General features: G+C 41.1%; 2 protein-coding genes across 10 annotated transcripts in view; both read left to right on the top strand.

The window, feature by feature from the left end:
- Positions 1–8,598, top strand: part of NR1H4 (nuclear receptor subfamily 1 group H member 4) — an 80,952-nt gene extending 72,354 nt beyond the window's left edge. For 8 of the 9 annotated variants that reach the window (XM_053582998.1, XM_053583005.1, XM_053583002.1 and 5 more), the window contains 2 exons: positions 5,865–5,978; positions 7,444–8,598. In XM_053582998.1, the coding sequence (XP_053438973.1) occupies positions 5,865–5,978; positions 7,444–7,682 (353 nt within the window). In that variant the 3' untranslated portion in view covers positions 7,683–8,598. Of the gene's footprint in view, positions 1–4,114; positions 4,233–5,864; positions 5,979–7,443 lie in introns of those variants that run through there. The other variant, XR_008378734.1, reaches the window with a different exon arrangement.
- A 6,759-nt stretch (positions 8,599–15,357) lies between these two features.
- GAS2L3 (growth arrest specific 2 like 3) overlaps positions 15,358–16,485 on the top strand; it is a 40,174-nt gene continuing 39,046 nt past the window's right edge. Inside the window, exon 1 of the mRNA XM_053586328.1 lies at positions 15,358–15,401. The gene's annotated coding sequence lies outside the window, so the exon portion shown is untranslated. The remainder of the gene's footprint in view (positions 15,402–16,485) is intronic.

Genomic DNA, 16,485 nt, shown 5'->3' with positions numbered 1-16,485 from the left:
AAAACAGTAGGAGTGGCTCTTAGTAATTTCAAATTGTTTTTAAGTAAATGATATGATAAATAGAGACAATGAGGCCAAAGAAAGGGGATCATATTATTAGAGTGATGAAGTTGCTGCTGGTCAGTTTACTGTGCTAAAGTACATTACGCTTGCTTTCTTGTTCTTGGATGTCACTGCTTTAGCCTTTGCAACTTGCACAACATGAAAATAGTTATCACAACTACATTTTTCCAAGATGGACATTAAAGCTGACTATCAGTTCAGATACTGACTTTGAAAGAAGGGTTGGAAATGTAAAGAGGCAAATGGCCAGATAGTTACTAGAAAGGTGAAATGCTTAAGTTAAAGTTTAGGATTCTTAACATCTCTAATTTTGCTTTTCAGAGTGGTCACATTATAATTTTGGCCTGGGCAAATGTGGGACTCAAATGATAGGAAGAAATCTTCTTTAAATTAGGAGGAAGTATTGAAGGAACGCGAGTGACCAGATTTCCGTTGCCCCTAGGCCAAACCCACTGTGCCTTAGCTAGATTTCCCAAACCCTTTGTACTTGCTTGGTTTTGGATGTTATATCTTTATTTGTGTATAGTCATCCCTCTGAATCCATGTGGGATTGGTTCTAGGACCTCTTTTGGATCCCCCAATCCAAGGATGCTTGAATCCCTGATATAAAATGGTACACTACTTGCATATAACCTATGCACATCATCCCATATATTGTAAGCCATCTCTAATGACTTATAATAAATACATAATACAATGAAAATAGTTGATATACTGTGTTGTTTAGGGGATGACAAGAAAAAAATTCTGTACATGTTCATTATAGTCACAATTTTTTTCCCAAATATAGGTTCAGTCTGTGGTTAGTTGAATCCACAGAATGGAACCCACAGACGTGGAGGGCTGCCTGCGTCTGCCTTTACTGTGTTAACTGCTTGAGGACTTGGTGTTGGCGGCACTAACACAGGGCCTGGCACATACTCGGCACACAAATGTTGATGAATGTTGTTGAGATGAGTCTGGTGCAAACTCCTAAATACTAGTGAGAACTAATCTGGCCAGATCACTTTTAGCCACTAGGACTAATGAGAAGTATATTATTTATTAACTATTTTCAAGTAAATATTTTATATTGAAAATGGTTCTGAATTAGTAATTTGATGGCAGTTTTTTTATTTCTACTTAGGGCCAAGAGTATGGTACAAATGAATCCCTAGGTAGAGTTTGACAATTGGCACAGAGGACAGAGTCCAGTCTCTCAGCACCACGACAATGCCTCCACTGTCTTCACGGCATCCTTTGTCCCCATTGCATCTCACAACTATGTCACCTTTGTCACAAGGAACTAGCAAAAGACACGATGGTGTAATTTAACCATCACTTATTAATTTCCTCTCATGCTGTTGCAGGATGCTAGTTACTGGAGATCCAGAGATGATAACATGCATCTATGGAACACTCTTTGTGGGCGAAGCATTGGGGATGTAATAATTGTCACCTGCTCTCATACAATTTATATGGTATTTCATACTCCAGTGGAAAGGAAAGATACGAACCATGATCAATGCAATAGAAATGAACCTAGATAAGGAAGCAACGAATTCTGCTTCTTTGTGACAGGACAAGCCCCACAGAGAAAGCAAAACTTGAATTTGGCCTTACCACATGGGTGAGGTGCCCCAGCCTAACAAGGATTCTCTCTTACATTTCAGGAAAAAAAAGCCTCAAGGCATCAAAAGTGTGTCTCCTTGTCAGGGGAACTGTGAGTTAGAATGTTCTTGGCTAATGGAAAACAGAAAATCTAACTCCACGTAGCCTTAAAAAGTAATGAAATGTATTAGCTCAGACGGGAAGCACAGGAAAAGTGGCAGCAGGACTGGTCAACTCAGCGCATCAGCTCACCCTCGGAAACAGTCCTTCTCGTGTTTCTGCTCTGCTGTCCCTGGTACTTGGCTTCTCCGTAGGCTGGTTCTCCTCCTGGTCATCTAATGGCCACTGCAGTTCTGGGCATTACATCCAGGCACAAGAGTGGCCAAAGGGAAAAGAGGTGGTCTCTTCCTGAGAAGGAATCTTTCTTAAGAGTTTCCCAGTAGACTCCTCTTTAGTCTCATGACTACTGACTGCTCCCACTTCTGATATGGCAGAGAAGGCCGACAGTGGCCGGACCTCAGGCTGGAGCTAGGTTCTGCCTCCATCATGGAAAATGGCTATGGAGCTTTAGGAACTAGAAGAATCAGTGTTATTAGTTCATAGGAAAACCACTGGGATAGTAAGAGTTTGGTTGGAAAAAAAAAGCAGAAGGCAGACAGTCCCATGTGCCATGTCAGATATGCACTAATCTTTCTGCTATGGAGCGGTGCCATTTCTACAAAAATTTCAAGTTATGTGGCTTTGAATAAATAGTAACCTTTTATTTTATTTTGCTTTACTTATTTGTTTTTTTAAAGACAGGGTCTTGCTCTTGCTAAGACTGATCTCAAACTTGTGAGCTCAAGCAATCCACCTGTCTCAGCCTCCCAAAGTGCTAGGATTATAGGCATGAGCCACCTCACCTGGCAATAGTACCATTTTAAACAATATGCTCAGTTTATATTGAGAATGTCCATTATGATAAATCATATAGAGGTATTTAAGATACCACAAGATGTGCCTTGTAAAGATGCATGTGCGAAAACATACAATACACACACACACATACACACAAATAAACCTGCTTTGTTTTCATTCCCAATTAAGACCAGGAAGTTAATTAGGAAATAAAAGACATTTATATTTAAAACAACTTAAAACAGTAGGGTGTTAATTCTATCAAATGGTTATTCTCTCTAAGAATCTTTCTGACCATTGAAAAATTAATTTATCAATCACAGACCTTTTTTTTTTTTTTTTAGGGAGAAAATAAATAAGAAACAGGAGCAAAAATCATAAACTCTTTTTGCAACTTCTAACTTTTCTATGGTAAAGTCTTTGCAGTTAAGTTGGAAAATAGCTACCCCTTGTGGCCAAAAATCATGTAATTGGTCCAGCGAGCAGAAAGAAGGCCCAACTTAAGCACGCTTCAAGGAAGAAGGCAGAACAGGAAAAAAGGAAAAGGCTGTCCCCTTCAGGAAGATGTTATTGTTACATTTCTTGTGTTAGAAAATGCTGGCTTGCAAACACTTTAAACACCCACTTGGTTTATGCCAGCTTGCTTAATTCTGGTTTTTGACTGTAATTCCAAGCACAGATTTAGATTTGATCTATCCATAGGAATTTTTTTTTTAACTCTCCTATTAGTTGTTTTCTAGATTTGACTATATTCACTCTTGGCTTTTACAACATGCACAGATGAATAATTATAATAAACATTTTAGCCTACTTTTTCCCAAGCCTTATCAACTGTAATTAGATAGGTCTTGGAGGTAACATCTTTGGAAGCTGAGCAGGGATTTCGAAAGACAAATGAAATGAAAAATTAGGTAATCAAAGATGATTTTTAAAAAACGAATATTTTCAAATCAGTTGCCTTGAATATTATCCCCAAATTCTCATGTACTATTTAAAGTAATGGTGTAGCCCTGAATTACAAATGATGGGTGTAGTCTCTTAATGCTGCAGAAAGCATAAAGATTGACATTTCTTGAAGATGAAAAAGAACAACCTTACGGAGAAAAATGCAGATCTTACTTTAGCTTTGATTCCTTAGAAAAATATTGAGGCCAGTCATACAGTTCAGACAATTTGTATTTATCCCCAGAAGTTTATAAGAATTTAAAAAAAAACCCAACATATCCAATCAAATGTGAATTGAAAATAGATACATAATAAAAAATCTCTAACAAAGCTCTGTAAAACATGAGTGCACAAGTTTAATCTAAGAGTAAGATGGACTAACATGTTGATTTAATTCTCGTGAATAGAACAATCATGGCTATTATTATAATTATTGGCTCCCAGCCTCATAACCACTGCATCTGCTGGAAGCCAGGCTCACATACTTCAGTCCTCTGCATTTTACCTTGTAGCTAGTTTGCTCCTGGGTATTCCCTTCAATCGGTAACAGCTGGATAAAGGGCAGTCTTCCGGGGGATGCAGTCCCTGAGTTGCTCAACAAAGACTCTGTTGTCCATAGAACCCACGGGGACCAATTAAACAAATCCAAAGTCAAAGGCAAGAAGAGTGTGGTGTTTTGAGTAGAAAGGAAAAGGCCAAGAATTCAATTTGGGAAGATCTTTTACATTCTTCTAAAGGTGAGGATTTAGACTTTCTGATAAATTCACTTTCTGTGAAGTGTGCCATTAGATGATAGCTGTACTCGGTAGCATCTGGAAGCAAATTCTATTCTGGTTTGGTTCAGCCAAAGCTCTTTGGCCCTCAATCTGGTTTGTGAAGGAAAAAATGAGTCTGTTCTCATCTGGACCAATACTGGAAAGCTCATCCTCATCTTAATTCATCTGTAAGTCACATCACAGGGTTTTTGTTGTTGTTGCTTTGCTTTTCTGTCTCCACAATTCCCCAGCCAAAGGCTCTTCTGGAGTCGAGCCAGGCACAGAATAGGCAGAAAGGTAATATTTGTTGAATGAGTGGAGGAAGTGGCACAAAGAAGTCTTAAATTACAAAGACGATTGACCTAGACAGAAGAGAAGGCTGTTCCAAGTAGAGAGAACATCGTCTATAAAAACTGGGTAGTGTGACTTGTGTAGGGAACTGAAGGTGGCTGGAGGGAAGGCTGGATGGAACTGAGCTGGAATGGGAATGTGGCTCTGCTGAGGCATAGCTGACCATCAGGACTCTGGAGCCTGCCAGCTCTGGTTTGGGTCTTGGTTCCACTTCTCAGGAGCCATGTGTGTTTGGGCTAGTTACATAACCTCTCTGAATCTACTTCGTGGTGATTAGAAATATTAAATGATTCCTAGCACAATAAGTGTTTAGAACACTGCCTCATACATGATGAATAGTCAATATACATGAACTCCTACTATTATTATAGTGAGTGGTAAGATAAGCAGGGGATAGGTCCCAGAGGCAACTCTTGGAAAAGGAAGAAAATTAAAACTCTACATCAAAAACCACAGAGTGTTTTTCAAGGTTTATAAGATGTGGGGAGAAAATAAATGATTTGGATTTTAGAAAAGTCATTCTGGTATCTGGGTAGAGGATGGATTGAAGGGGACTAAACTGAAGTCAGGAAGACCAGTGAGGAGTGATGGGAGCTTAAACTAAGGTGCCAGCTGCAGTGGAGAAGGTGTGAGCATCAGGTGGGGATAAGCAGGGAGAAACCTCGGGACTCACCAGCTGAATGTCAGTTTTGAGGCCAGGCGATTAGGCGGGCGAGGATACCAGCCTCTGAAAATGGGAACACCAGGACAGGAGTGGGCTTGGAGGAAGATTCAAGAGTATAGTTCTGTACAAGGGGTCCTTGATTTTGGACATACTGAGTTGGAAGAGAAAATCCAAGTGCAATGCAGAGCACGCCAGTAAGAACCACCGCCTGTTTATTAAATGATGCCATTTACACTTCCGTTAGTTAAGGTGCTATCTCTGCGTTGATTACAGATATTAATATGAAGATTAACTAAACACCATCTAGAAAATGGCGATGTTCCTGAGATTCTTTTAGCAATTCAGGAGCATTATCATTTATTATTCAGTAGTGACTAAACATATACATACAAATCATTGATCAGGCTGTATTTTTGAGGATTTTGTGAACTGGTCTTCTTTGCAATGTCCTTCCTTTGTCTGGGGTAAATAATAGACATTAATTATCTGAATGTGTGCATATGGGTGCAAAAATTAACATGTGCATAAATAGTATACAATGTGTTTCTAGTTTTCAGTCACTCCAAACTTTTACTGTGATTCTGCAACTTCCCTTGTAGGTATCTCTGATGAGTATATAACACCTATGTTTAGTTTTTATAAAAGTATTGGGGAATTGAAGATGACTCAAGAAGAGTATGCTCTGCTTACAGCAATTGTTATCCTCTCTCCAGGTAATTTCAATGTTATGTTTGAATTTTTATGCTAGTATACTGATGTTTTGTAATGATGTTTATTGAAAAAATTCTAGAAAACACAGATATAGAAGGAAAAAGTAAAATGGCCTACAATTCTACCATTCAAATGGAACCACTGTTAACAGACCTGTGTATTGCTCCTTGGTCTTTTTTTAATCATCACACTCATTAATTCAATAAATGCATATTGAACACTTACTGTGCCCTAAACATAGTTCTCATGGAGCTTACATTTTGGGAGGGTGAAAAAAAATCATAAATGAAGAAACAAACAAAAATAATTTATCAAGAGGTGACAAATGCTGTGAAAAAATTAACAATAAGAATATAAAGAAAGGAAGTGGTAGGAAAATGCTATTTTGATTAGTGGTTAGGGAAGGCTTTTCTAAGTGGTTGATATTTGAGCAGGGTATAAACTGTGTATGTTTTTAATATAATAGAGAATACTTATGTCTTCTTTTCTAAGTTTTCATTTCTTCAAAATTCTTTTCCCAAATCATTAAAAAATTATAATTTAAGAATTTGTTGCCATATTCCATCATATAAACATATAATCATTTACTTAATTTTTACCATATGTTTGTCTATTCAGGATATTTCTAATTTTTTTTGTTCTAAACAATGTTGGAATGAATTCGTCTTTGTAATGTAAAAATCTGTCTCTGTCTTTATATTTAATAACTTGGGAATGAAGTTCATGATTTGGAAAGCATAATTACAATATTAGCCTTAAACCATTTTTATACATGATATTGAGGCATACTGCTACTTGTTACTTTATTTGTTCTACCATTAAAATTATGATTTATGATGAAAAAAGGAAGACTGCGCATAGAACCTACTAAAGTTATACATGGATATGTCTTTCTTTTCTTTTTTCTTTTTTTTGAGACAGAGTCTCACTATGTCACCCTCTGTAAAGTGCAATGGCATCATAGCTCACAGCAACCTCAAACTCTTGTGCTCAAGCGATTCTCTTGCCTCAGCCTCCCAAGTAGCTGGGACTACAGGTGCCTGCCATAACGCCTGGCTATTTTTTTGTTGTTGTTGTAGTTGTTATTGTTGTTTAGCAGGCCCAGGCTGGGTTCCAACCTGCCAGCCTCCTTGTATGTGGCCTGTGCCCTAACCACTGAGCTAGGGGCGCCCCCACATGGATATATCCTAGGACCCAGCGATTCCACCACTGAGATTTTACCCAACAGAAAAGATGCTATGTCCAGCGTTAGGGTTTTTGATTGAAATGGGAATTTCAGGAGGTTTCTTAGGATCTAGTTGTGATTACATAAGTACATATCTGTGTGTGTAAAAATTCATCAAATTGGAACAGCGTGTCCATTTGAAGGGTACTTTAGTGAACTTGCACTTCAGAAAAGTCGACGTGGCTGTAATTATGCCAAGTTAATCTTTCTACTTCGTTGTTTTACTTTAAACTCCCGAACAGATAGACAATATATAAAGGACAGAGAGGCCATCGAGAAGCTTCAGGAACCACTGCTGGATGTGCTCCAGAAGCTGTGTAAGATTCATCAGCCGGAGAACCCGCAGCACTTCGCCTGCCTCCTGGGGCGCCTGACGGAGCTGCGCACCTTCAATCACCACCACGCGGAGATGCTCATGTCCTGGCGCGTGAACGACCACAAGTTCACCCCGCTGCTCTGCGAGGTCTGGGACGTGCAGTGACGCGCGCAGCCGGCTGGCTGGATGCCTTTCCCTCGTGATAGAAATCTCACGCATAACTTCCATTCGTTTTATTTGTACTTGGTTTCATTCAAGGAATCTTGATGACTATTTATGTAGTAATTACGCATCTGACTTCCGCGATTGTAAGCACAGGGCTGGGCAGAAACGCTTTCTCGGCTCTTCTCACAGGCTCCAGGGAATCCCACATTCTTATCGCCCTGTTTGCCTAATTCAATTGATTGTTGCTTCCATTCTATCTGTGGAACTAGGGGGGAAAAAGTCTCATTTTGCTCTTTATTTTAACGTATTGAGTATATATTTTATTAAAGAGTTGCATTCAAGTTTGGCAATAAACTGAACATCATGGCAGTAGGTTTTTCTGTGGGAGAAAAATGTGACAAATATGAAAACTTTTATTTCTTTAAATGCTGCAAGCCATTCTACTGAAGGGGGGAGGGATTTACACAGGCAGAAAAACTCTTACAACATAAATGGCAGATCTCTTATCCTGGAAAAGTCCTGGTGATTATTCATTCCTTGGTAACAACCCTCTAATCATATCCTCTTCTTTGAAGTTCAAAGAGAATAGTGTGCAGAAAACTTAATAATTTTCACACAAAATATTCCCTCAAGCAAGCCCTTCCCCCATCATTGGGGTCTCAAGGCAGCGTTACAATTCAGCATGTACAGATAACTGGGACCTTCCCTTTTGTCTCTTAAAAGAGCTCACTCTTGGCTTTAGTGTATACAATTAATCATGTTTGCTTTTTAAAAACACTCCCACAGCTGGGTGTGCAGCTGTTGTAGACTTCCCCCAGAGCAGGAGTTAGTTCATTTCCTTCCTTCATTGTTAGACTGTTGAATTCTTCTCCTCATTATCCTTTGCTGAACACAATAAAACACCTTCTATAAGTAATGGGCTAATCTCTCCCTTTCTCCTGCAGTCAGCCAAAGCAGAGCTTGCTTAGCAAGCAGAGTTTTTGTATTAAAATATTAGGGCCAAAAAAAAAAAAATATATATATATATAATTAGGGCAATCTTGGAATTCTAAAAATAACTGGTGGAAAAGGTGTGTGTGGAAAAGGGAATGAGTCTGGGCTACAACAGTTGGATTCTATTTTATACAACAAAAATGTCTTGAGCCCCACTAAGTCCAAGATTCATTTGCTCAACTCCTGGGGGATATAGATGAGATTAAGACCCAGTACCTGGAGGGAGGGAGTTACAAAGGGATGCAGAGGAAAGCGCCCTGGGCTTCTCCAGGAATCTGGGGAAATCTCAAGAAGAAAATGGAATTTCCTCTGGCCTTAAAAGGATAGCCCTGAATTCAATGGTTCAGGACTAGAGGGAAGGAGGCTGGGGGGGGGGCTGGGGGGGAGGGAAACAGGAGCAAATGGAGGAAGGTAGGAATTGTGCAGAGATTAAAAGACCAGAAGTGATCTGGGGAGGCAGGGTGCGCAGCTCCAGTCTCACCTCTGTATAATGAGCATATCAGCACCTACTGCTTATAGAGGTTTAGCTGATTAATAAGAGAGTAAATGGGAAATTGTGGGGCCCACTAGGGGAGGAGGACAGTGAGGAAAGGGCATTTAAGAAAGAATTCCTGAATTCCTAATACAGTAGATTCAGTTGGGGGGAACTGAGTGTGCTTTGGTGTCTCCAGATCACAAGCAATCTGTGCAGAAAGTGGCAAAAAATGAGCAAAGCTGATGGACACTGTAGATACAGAGCTCGAAGCTTCATCCTTTAGGTCTGGGTTTATGCAAGTGGTTAAGGCCTTGTAATAGCAAATGATAATGCTATTCACAGGGAAAAGTGATTGCGATGTTATAAAAAATACATGTTTGGGCTTTGTTCCTAGTTTCTGATACAGAGCGCCCAAAACCCTCGGAATTTCCTGAGTGAGAGGCATCATAAGAACATCTTTTATTGTTCATAGCAAACCCCCTTCAACCTCAGCTGAATTTGTGCTGATAACTTTCAGCCCCAATCTCCAACCTCTGAGGAGAAGAGCTGGAAAATTATTTCAATCACCAACGACCAAGGAAACTTTCACCAGAACTTCTAAATGGGGTTTGGAGGACTTCTGGGGTGGTGAACAAACATGCTGAGGTGCTTGGAGGATGGCTTGCCTGGAGAGGGACAGAGGGACCACACCTCTCCCCATCCCCATGCCTTGCCCCATTCCTCTCTTCCATTTGGGTGGTCCTGAATGGCATCCTTTACAGATGCAGAATGAAATGATAATAGTAAGTGGCTTTCATGAGTTCTGCGAGCTGTTCTAGCAAATTATTGAAACCTGGGGGGCGGGGAGAACTCCAGATTTATAGCTAGCTGCCCAGAAGTACAGATGGAAACTTGGTGCCTGTGGCTGGCATCAAAACCTGTAGGTGCGGTTTTGAACCTTTAACCAGTGGGGTCTGCTCTACCTCTGGGTACTTACTACAAACTTGGCAGCTTCAACAATAAGCATCTATTATTTCATAGTTATTGAGGCCAAAAGTCCAAAAACCAAGTGTTAGCAGGACCAAACTCCATCCAAAGTTTCTAGGAGAGAATTTTCCTTTGCCTCTTCCAGTTTCTGAAGGATGGCTCCTGGCATTCTTGGCTTATGGAAGGATAGTCCTATTCTCCGCTCTGTCTTCACGGTCTCTCTCTCTCTCTTTCTCTCCTTTCTGTGTGTTTCTTTTCTGTTTCTTATAAAGACACTTTCAGCAGATTTTGGGCCCTTCCTAATGCAGCCTGATCTTATCTCAATCCTTACCTTAATTACACCTATAAGACTATTTCAACATAAAGCCACCTTCTAAGGTTCTAGATAAATATGATTTTTTAGGGGGGTGGGATTTCAACCCACTACATAGATTTAACATAACATTGTAGTATTAACCATGTTAACTGAAAAATAATCACAAAGTTAGTCAATTTACTTCTAAGAGAATTATTATCCCATAGGCTGGAAGCAAGCCTTTGGCTAAACCAGTCACATATCAAAGGAGAGAAAGAAGTAGATACACAGTCTAAATGGGGCAGAGGGTATACATATTCAATAGGATATAAGAGAATCTCATGAATATTTGTGAAACTCCACACCTGTGTGCATTGGGTTTACATGTATGTAACATGGGAACATGGCTCATATTCACTTTGGGATGGAGATTCACAATTTAAATGCATTATAATTAGGTCCTATACATAAAAAGCTGAAACATGGGGCATAAGTCTTTGAACTATACATCTTCAGAAGACTGGCCAAAACTACTTTGCAGTTGACCATCATTCACCAGAAAAATGTTCTTTGTGGTCCAGAAGAGTCAACATGTCAGAATCATAAAAAAGAGGGGGAGTGGGCCGTGTGGTCAGACCAACGAAGCCTTATGTAAGGGGTCTCTTGGGCTTTTATTTCTCTCAAGCTGGCCTTTGATTAGTAAGGGGCTGGGTATGAAAGTGAATGGCATTTTACCACCTTCCCCATCCTGCCATGGCTGAAAGCATTACAATTTGGTGAATTTAGCCAAAAGAGGGAGGGTCTCTTAGTCTTTCGGAGGGGTTTAGGACTTTTATTTTGGTCTTCAATCTACAACTGTTGTCATAAAATTTCATCTTTGAATTACTTATACCTAATATTTGCTAATACAAATCCATAGCATGCCTTTAAAATAGAGCTTAGTATTGTTTTTAGTACTTGTTTTAGACTCTCAATAGATTATCTGCTGAATAACTACTTTAATTAATTGTAAATGAATCAATACTCCAATAGCCCAAAGACTGTATCCAGTAGTTCACATAAGACAGAATCCATAGATTCATATTCAACAATGTCTAAGAATTCAAAACATTTATGATATAACAACAACAAAATGCAGAGCAAAATGACTAATAAACCAGTCAAAAACAAACACCCTCCCCCCCCCCCAACCACTATGGTGTATTTTAAACAACAGAAGCATTCTTGGGAGGGAGGTGCTGTGAAAAAGTCAAATCTTATTTTAAGATCCCAGTGTTGTATGATTATTACAGACCCTCCCATATTCTGTAGTGCTCTCTAGTCACATGAATGATTATTCCTAACACAAAACTTTTAACTTTATATTTCCAACCATGGTGTTTTCTTTAAGTGAGGTACCTATTCTCAACTGGAAAATAAGAACTAATGGACTTTGTGATCTGTTGGAAGCAAACTGGTGAGTCTTGCTTTGCATGTTACAACTATGCCAATCTCGAGTAAAGAGAGGACCTCTAAAACATGCCTATTAACCTAACCACCAATTATGAAGTCCAAACATGAAAGTAGATTGCAGCTCATTAGATGGAACCCTCAATTACTAATTGGAGAGTTAAAATCAAGATAGGTAATATGGTTTAGTGTGCTGAATGGGATACTGCATGTCAAAGTGAGGATGTTTGTGTACATATGTATACAGAAGGTGCCAAAAATGTGTACACATTTTAACAAAGGAAAAAAAGGTACTAAATTTGTAATACCCGAGTCACGTTTGACTTCTGCAATTACAAAGGGTATTCAACTTGACTTTCATCTTGTGACTTTTGCAATTATAAGAGACGTTCAACGTGACTTTCATTTTTTGTTATCAGTAGATGTTCAGTATTACAATTTTAATACGTTTTTTCCTTTCTTAAAATGTGTATTTTTTTGGTACCTTCTGTATATGTACACAGAAATTTTATATATGCATGTATTAAATACTGAAGACAAAAATAAAAAGAATTAAAGAATTTAGAAGAGAATTCCTCACTGAATTCACACATTTAACCAGCAAAAAATATGGGCTTAGAGAAAAGTAATTTATACAGATAACAGATTTCCTAACTCCAGATTCACCTGCCACCATATTGTCCTATACCTAAGAGAATTTATTAAGAAAAATCAAATAGATAATGAGAAAGAAAAGAAAGGAACCACAAAAATGCCCTGCTGGCAAGGTTTTGGTAAATGGTTTAGAACAGTGGTGTGTGTGTGTGTGTGTGTGAACATTTGTGTAGACACCCCATATAGCATAGTTTCAATTTTTAATAAATTATATTCAAATGTTTACACACATAGCATTCGTGTAAGAAAAAATAAAAACTATTGACAATTAACAATAAACAAGATCTGTAGAACACTATTATTACAGTTTGGTAGAGAAGTGGACATATTTTTATGTTAGGGTTCAATAAATCCTCTTTAAAACCTCAACTCAACTTGAAATTTGGCAAAATGAGGTGGTATACAAATTGCCCTTTGGTTTTAAATACAAATAATATGAACACAGGTTGATTTAAACAACAGGTTCTGTGAACATCTATTTACTGTTGTCACAAGGGCAGTAAAGTGTTCTGGGATGAATTTCAGTTAAAAAAAATAGTGTTGAACTGTCTGGCGTTAGGTTCAATTACTACTCAGCACTTTTAGATGACCTCTTCACCCACCCACCCCAGGATGCTGGTTCCCTGAGAGCAGGAGCCTTTGTGCTTAGGATACAGCCTTCTGCAGAGCAAGTGTTCAATAATATTTGTTGAATTTACTTCTCAAATCTGTGTCTCCTGAACAGACCGATTTAAACAGCTTCAGACCTAACTTTTGAACATCTTCTGAATATCTCTACCTGTGCGGACCTCTCACGATTCAAACTGAACACACCTCAAACCAAAATGCAATATTCTTCCCCTATAGCTTGTTTTTCAGAATCTAAATAAATCAGTCTTTTAGGTGTCTTCAGACACCTCTTTCTCAACATCCTTCTGTGATAGTTCAGGTCATTGTCATCTTTTAATTTTTGGAATTGCCACTTGTCTTACTCCCTCCCAAATCCTTGAAAATAATTTTTTTTATGTTCTCTCTCTCTTTTTGGAGACAGAGTCTCTCTCTCTGTTGCCCAGGCTGGAGTGCCATGGCAACAGCCTAGTTCACAGCCACCTCAAACTTTTGGGTTCAAGTGATCCTCTGGCTCAGTCTCAGGAGTAGCTGGGACTACAGGTGCCCACCATAACACTGGGAGGGATGGTTTTTCTATTTTTAGTAGAGACAGATTCTTGCCCTTGCTCAAGCTGGTCTTGAACCTTTGACCTCAGGTGATCCTCCCGCCTTCACCTCCCAGAGTGCTAGGATTACAGGCATGAGCCACTGAGCCCACCCTGCAAAAAAATTTTTTTTCCTAAAACACAAATCTGTTCCCATTAGTAATGGAAGTTCCCCTCCCAATTGGCTGCAGGAAAAGATCTAAATTCCTCAGACGTACCAGGCGTTTCATCTGTGCTTACTCCTCCACCTTAATCTGTCTTCTGATCCTTCGACATTAGTGATTCAAAACTACCATTCCCACAATATTTCATGTGCTCTCAAATCTCTGGACCCTTGTATGTGCTGTTCCCTTCGCCTGGAAAGCACTCCTCACTTCCAATTATCTCCCCCTCTCCTGGCACATTGTTATTGAACTTTCACATTCTTGTGGCAACTCAATTCCTTTCAAACCTCTGCCCATCTCCCTTGAAGACTTAGCATCTCTCTCTCTCTCTCTCTTTCTCTCTCTCTCTCTCTCTCTCTCTCTCTCTCTGTCTCTCTCTCGCAGCCTTCCCTAGACTTCCGTTTGGCTTTTACTATGCTGCTGGGCACTTTGAAGGCATGGGACGACTGGTTTCTCCATTTCAGTTTCAGCAACAGTACTCTCACTGGTTTTGCTGAGAGAATGAAGGCAGAGACTTCATTAATGCCCTCAGTAATGTTAGGCAGAGACTATAATTTCAGTTTAATGCCTATCACTTTACAGATGGGGGAACTAAAGCCCAGAGAGGAGACATGAATTTTGACAAAGGTAACAGAGCTAACAGGAGGGGCAGGGCCTGCCCTAGAAAACCACAAAACTAGCCACACTTAACAGTTATCACATCTGTGTTGTGACATTGTAACACTGTAGTTACACTGTTACGGTGGTGCCCAAACTCGGCTTATTTCAACCCCTGGAGCTTATAAGCAACCCTTATGTTGAGGTTAATAGTATTTTTCCTCCCCTGGGTTCTGGTGTTTGCTGAAGAGCCAGCATGCTCCTTTTGCTTATAGTTGTGACTTGGGACTGCAGGATTCCTATCCATCCTTTACATCCATGAGAACAGGCCTCCCTCAAAGATTTCTGCTTAGGATCCCATTCCTACTGGGTTATAGTTTGTGTCTCCGGAAATCGTGGTGCCATCAAGAGGGTCAGCTTAGTGGATCTAGGCTTGGGAGGGACTCTTACCAAACGAAGGTAAAACCCAGGGAGGTGCCCTTGACCTCTATCCGCCAACATTCCAGCGTGCAAGAAAAAAGTAATCCTCAGAGGCCAGTTCCATTCACCTATCTTGCCCATAACAGGACAAACAGGAGGGATTGTCGCTGAGGGGCCTGCTTGGAGGACTTGCTCAGTGAGAAACCCACTTCGCCATTCAGTGGAAAGAAGAGATCGGTCTCCAAAGCCCGCAGAGGCCGGGAGGCGGAGGGCTGGAGGCGGACGGAGACGGTCCCGGGAGTCGCGCGCTCCCGGGAAGGCAGGGCCGCGCCGCCAGACCACGCCCCCCAGCCCTCTGATTGGTCCCTTCAAAACAGGCGGCGGCGAACCGCGGCCAAGCCCGAGGCCCAGGCGGCGGCGGCGGCGGCGGCGGTTGGTCAGGGGTGTGCCGGCTCGGCACAGATTGAGTCGAGCTGTCTTCCCGCAGGGACAAGTGACCCTCTCTCGCGCATGGTGAGTACTTCCCTGTTTGCCTTCTTTTTCCCTCGTGAACTTTTACTCGCCGTCTCGGGGCTTCCGCGCCCCCGTCGAGGGCTCTACGGGTCCCTCCAGCGCTCCGCGGGGTCGCTGCGGAGGTTTGGTTGGGTCTCCGAACGGGGGAGCCAACACGCTCTGCGATTGGCTGGCTGCAGGAGTCACGTGCTCTGATTGGTCCCTGGGACCATCCAGGTGAAGTTTTGCCTGCCTTCACCTGCCCACCCTGGTGCGCTGAGAGGGGCGACAGGTGTGCAGGGTCGGGAGTGGTCCCAGCGCAGGTGCTTGGGGGAATGAGTAACGAACGGCTGCCTGCCCCACATCCCCCCAGCTTCAGACTCCAAAAGGGAACAGAGACTGAGGCTAGTGTAGGGTTTCCAGGACCATCCTCATCCCCAAGAGCCTAGCACGTGAAGGGTCACTTGATTGTTCCTCATCACCCGCGGAAGGAATTGAAGTCATGACTCTGAAAAGGGACCCACACAGACTGTCATCTTGCCCTCTGGCAGGGTTTACAGTATCCTCCCTATTCTCTGCAGTCCAGAAGGACCCAGAACGCTCAGATATATGGAACTAGGGACTATTAACTGGAGACCCTGAGGAGCTTTTCCCACCCACAGCCCTCAGTTTGGAGGACCGTGCTGGGGGAGGCTACCGAAAAGCAAGGGGAGGCTTGCAAACTTACCTAGAAGTTAAAGGAAAAATTTTGGAGGTCGTACTTCCCTATGGGGTCTCCCCCGTCTCCTCCCTAATCTTTTCAAACCAAGGAATTGAATCTTATAGAGTGCTTTGTAGTACGTTGTGGTGGGGTAGCCGATCCAGTCGTTATTAAGGGAAGAGGTGTTCTTTTAGCAGGCTCAGTCTAGGTTAGAGCCAGAGTTTGGCTTTCCTTGTGTGGAGAGCGTTAGTATTTACTCTATAAGAAGATAAGCAGTTTCTGAACTGCCACCACCTTTCTTGGCTCTTGAATGATTAGAAATTGGAATTCTCACCACCTCAGAGCCCCACCGGAAAGAGATTGGAATTGTTTCAAATGACAAAGTGGAAACACAGGTGATCTGGG

The sequence above is a fragment of the Nycticebus coucang genome, chromosome 3 (assembly GCF_027406575.1).
Source record: "Nycticebus coucang isolate mNycCou1 chromosome 3, mNycCou1.pri, whole genome shotgun sequence".
In the NCBI taxonomy this organism is placed as follows: Eukaryota; Metazoa; Chordata; class Mammalia; order Primates; family Lorisidae; genus Nycticebus; species Nycticebus coucang.
Note: the sequence above shows the minus strand (reverse complement) of the source record. Positions and strands in the feature narration are given on the sequence as shown.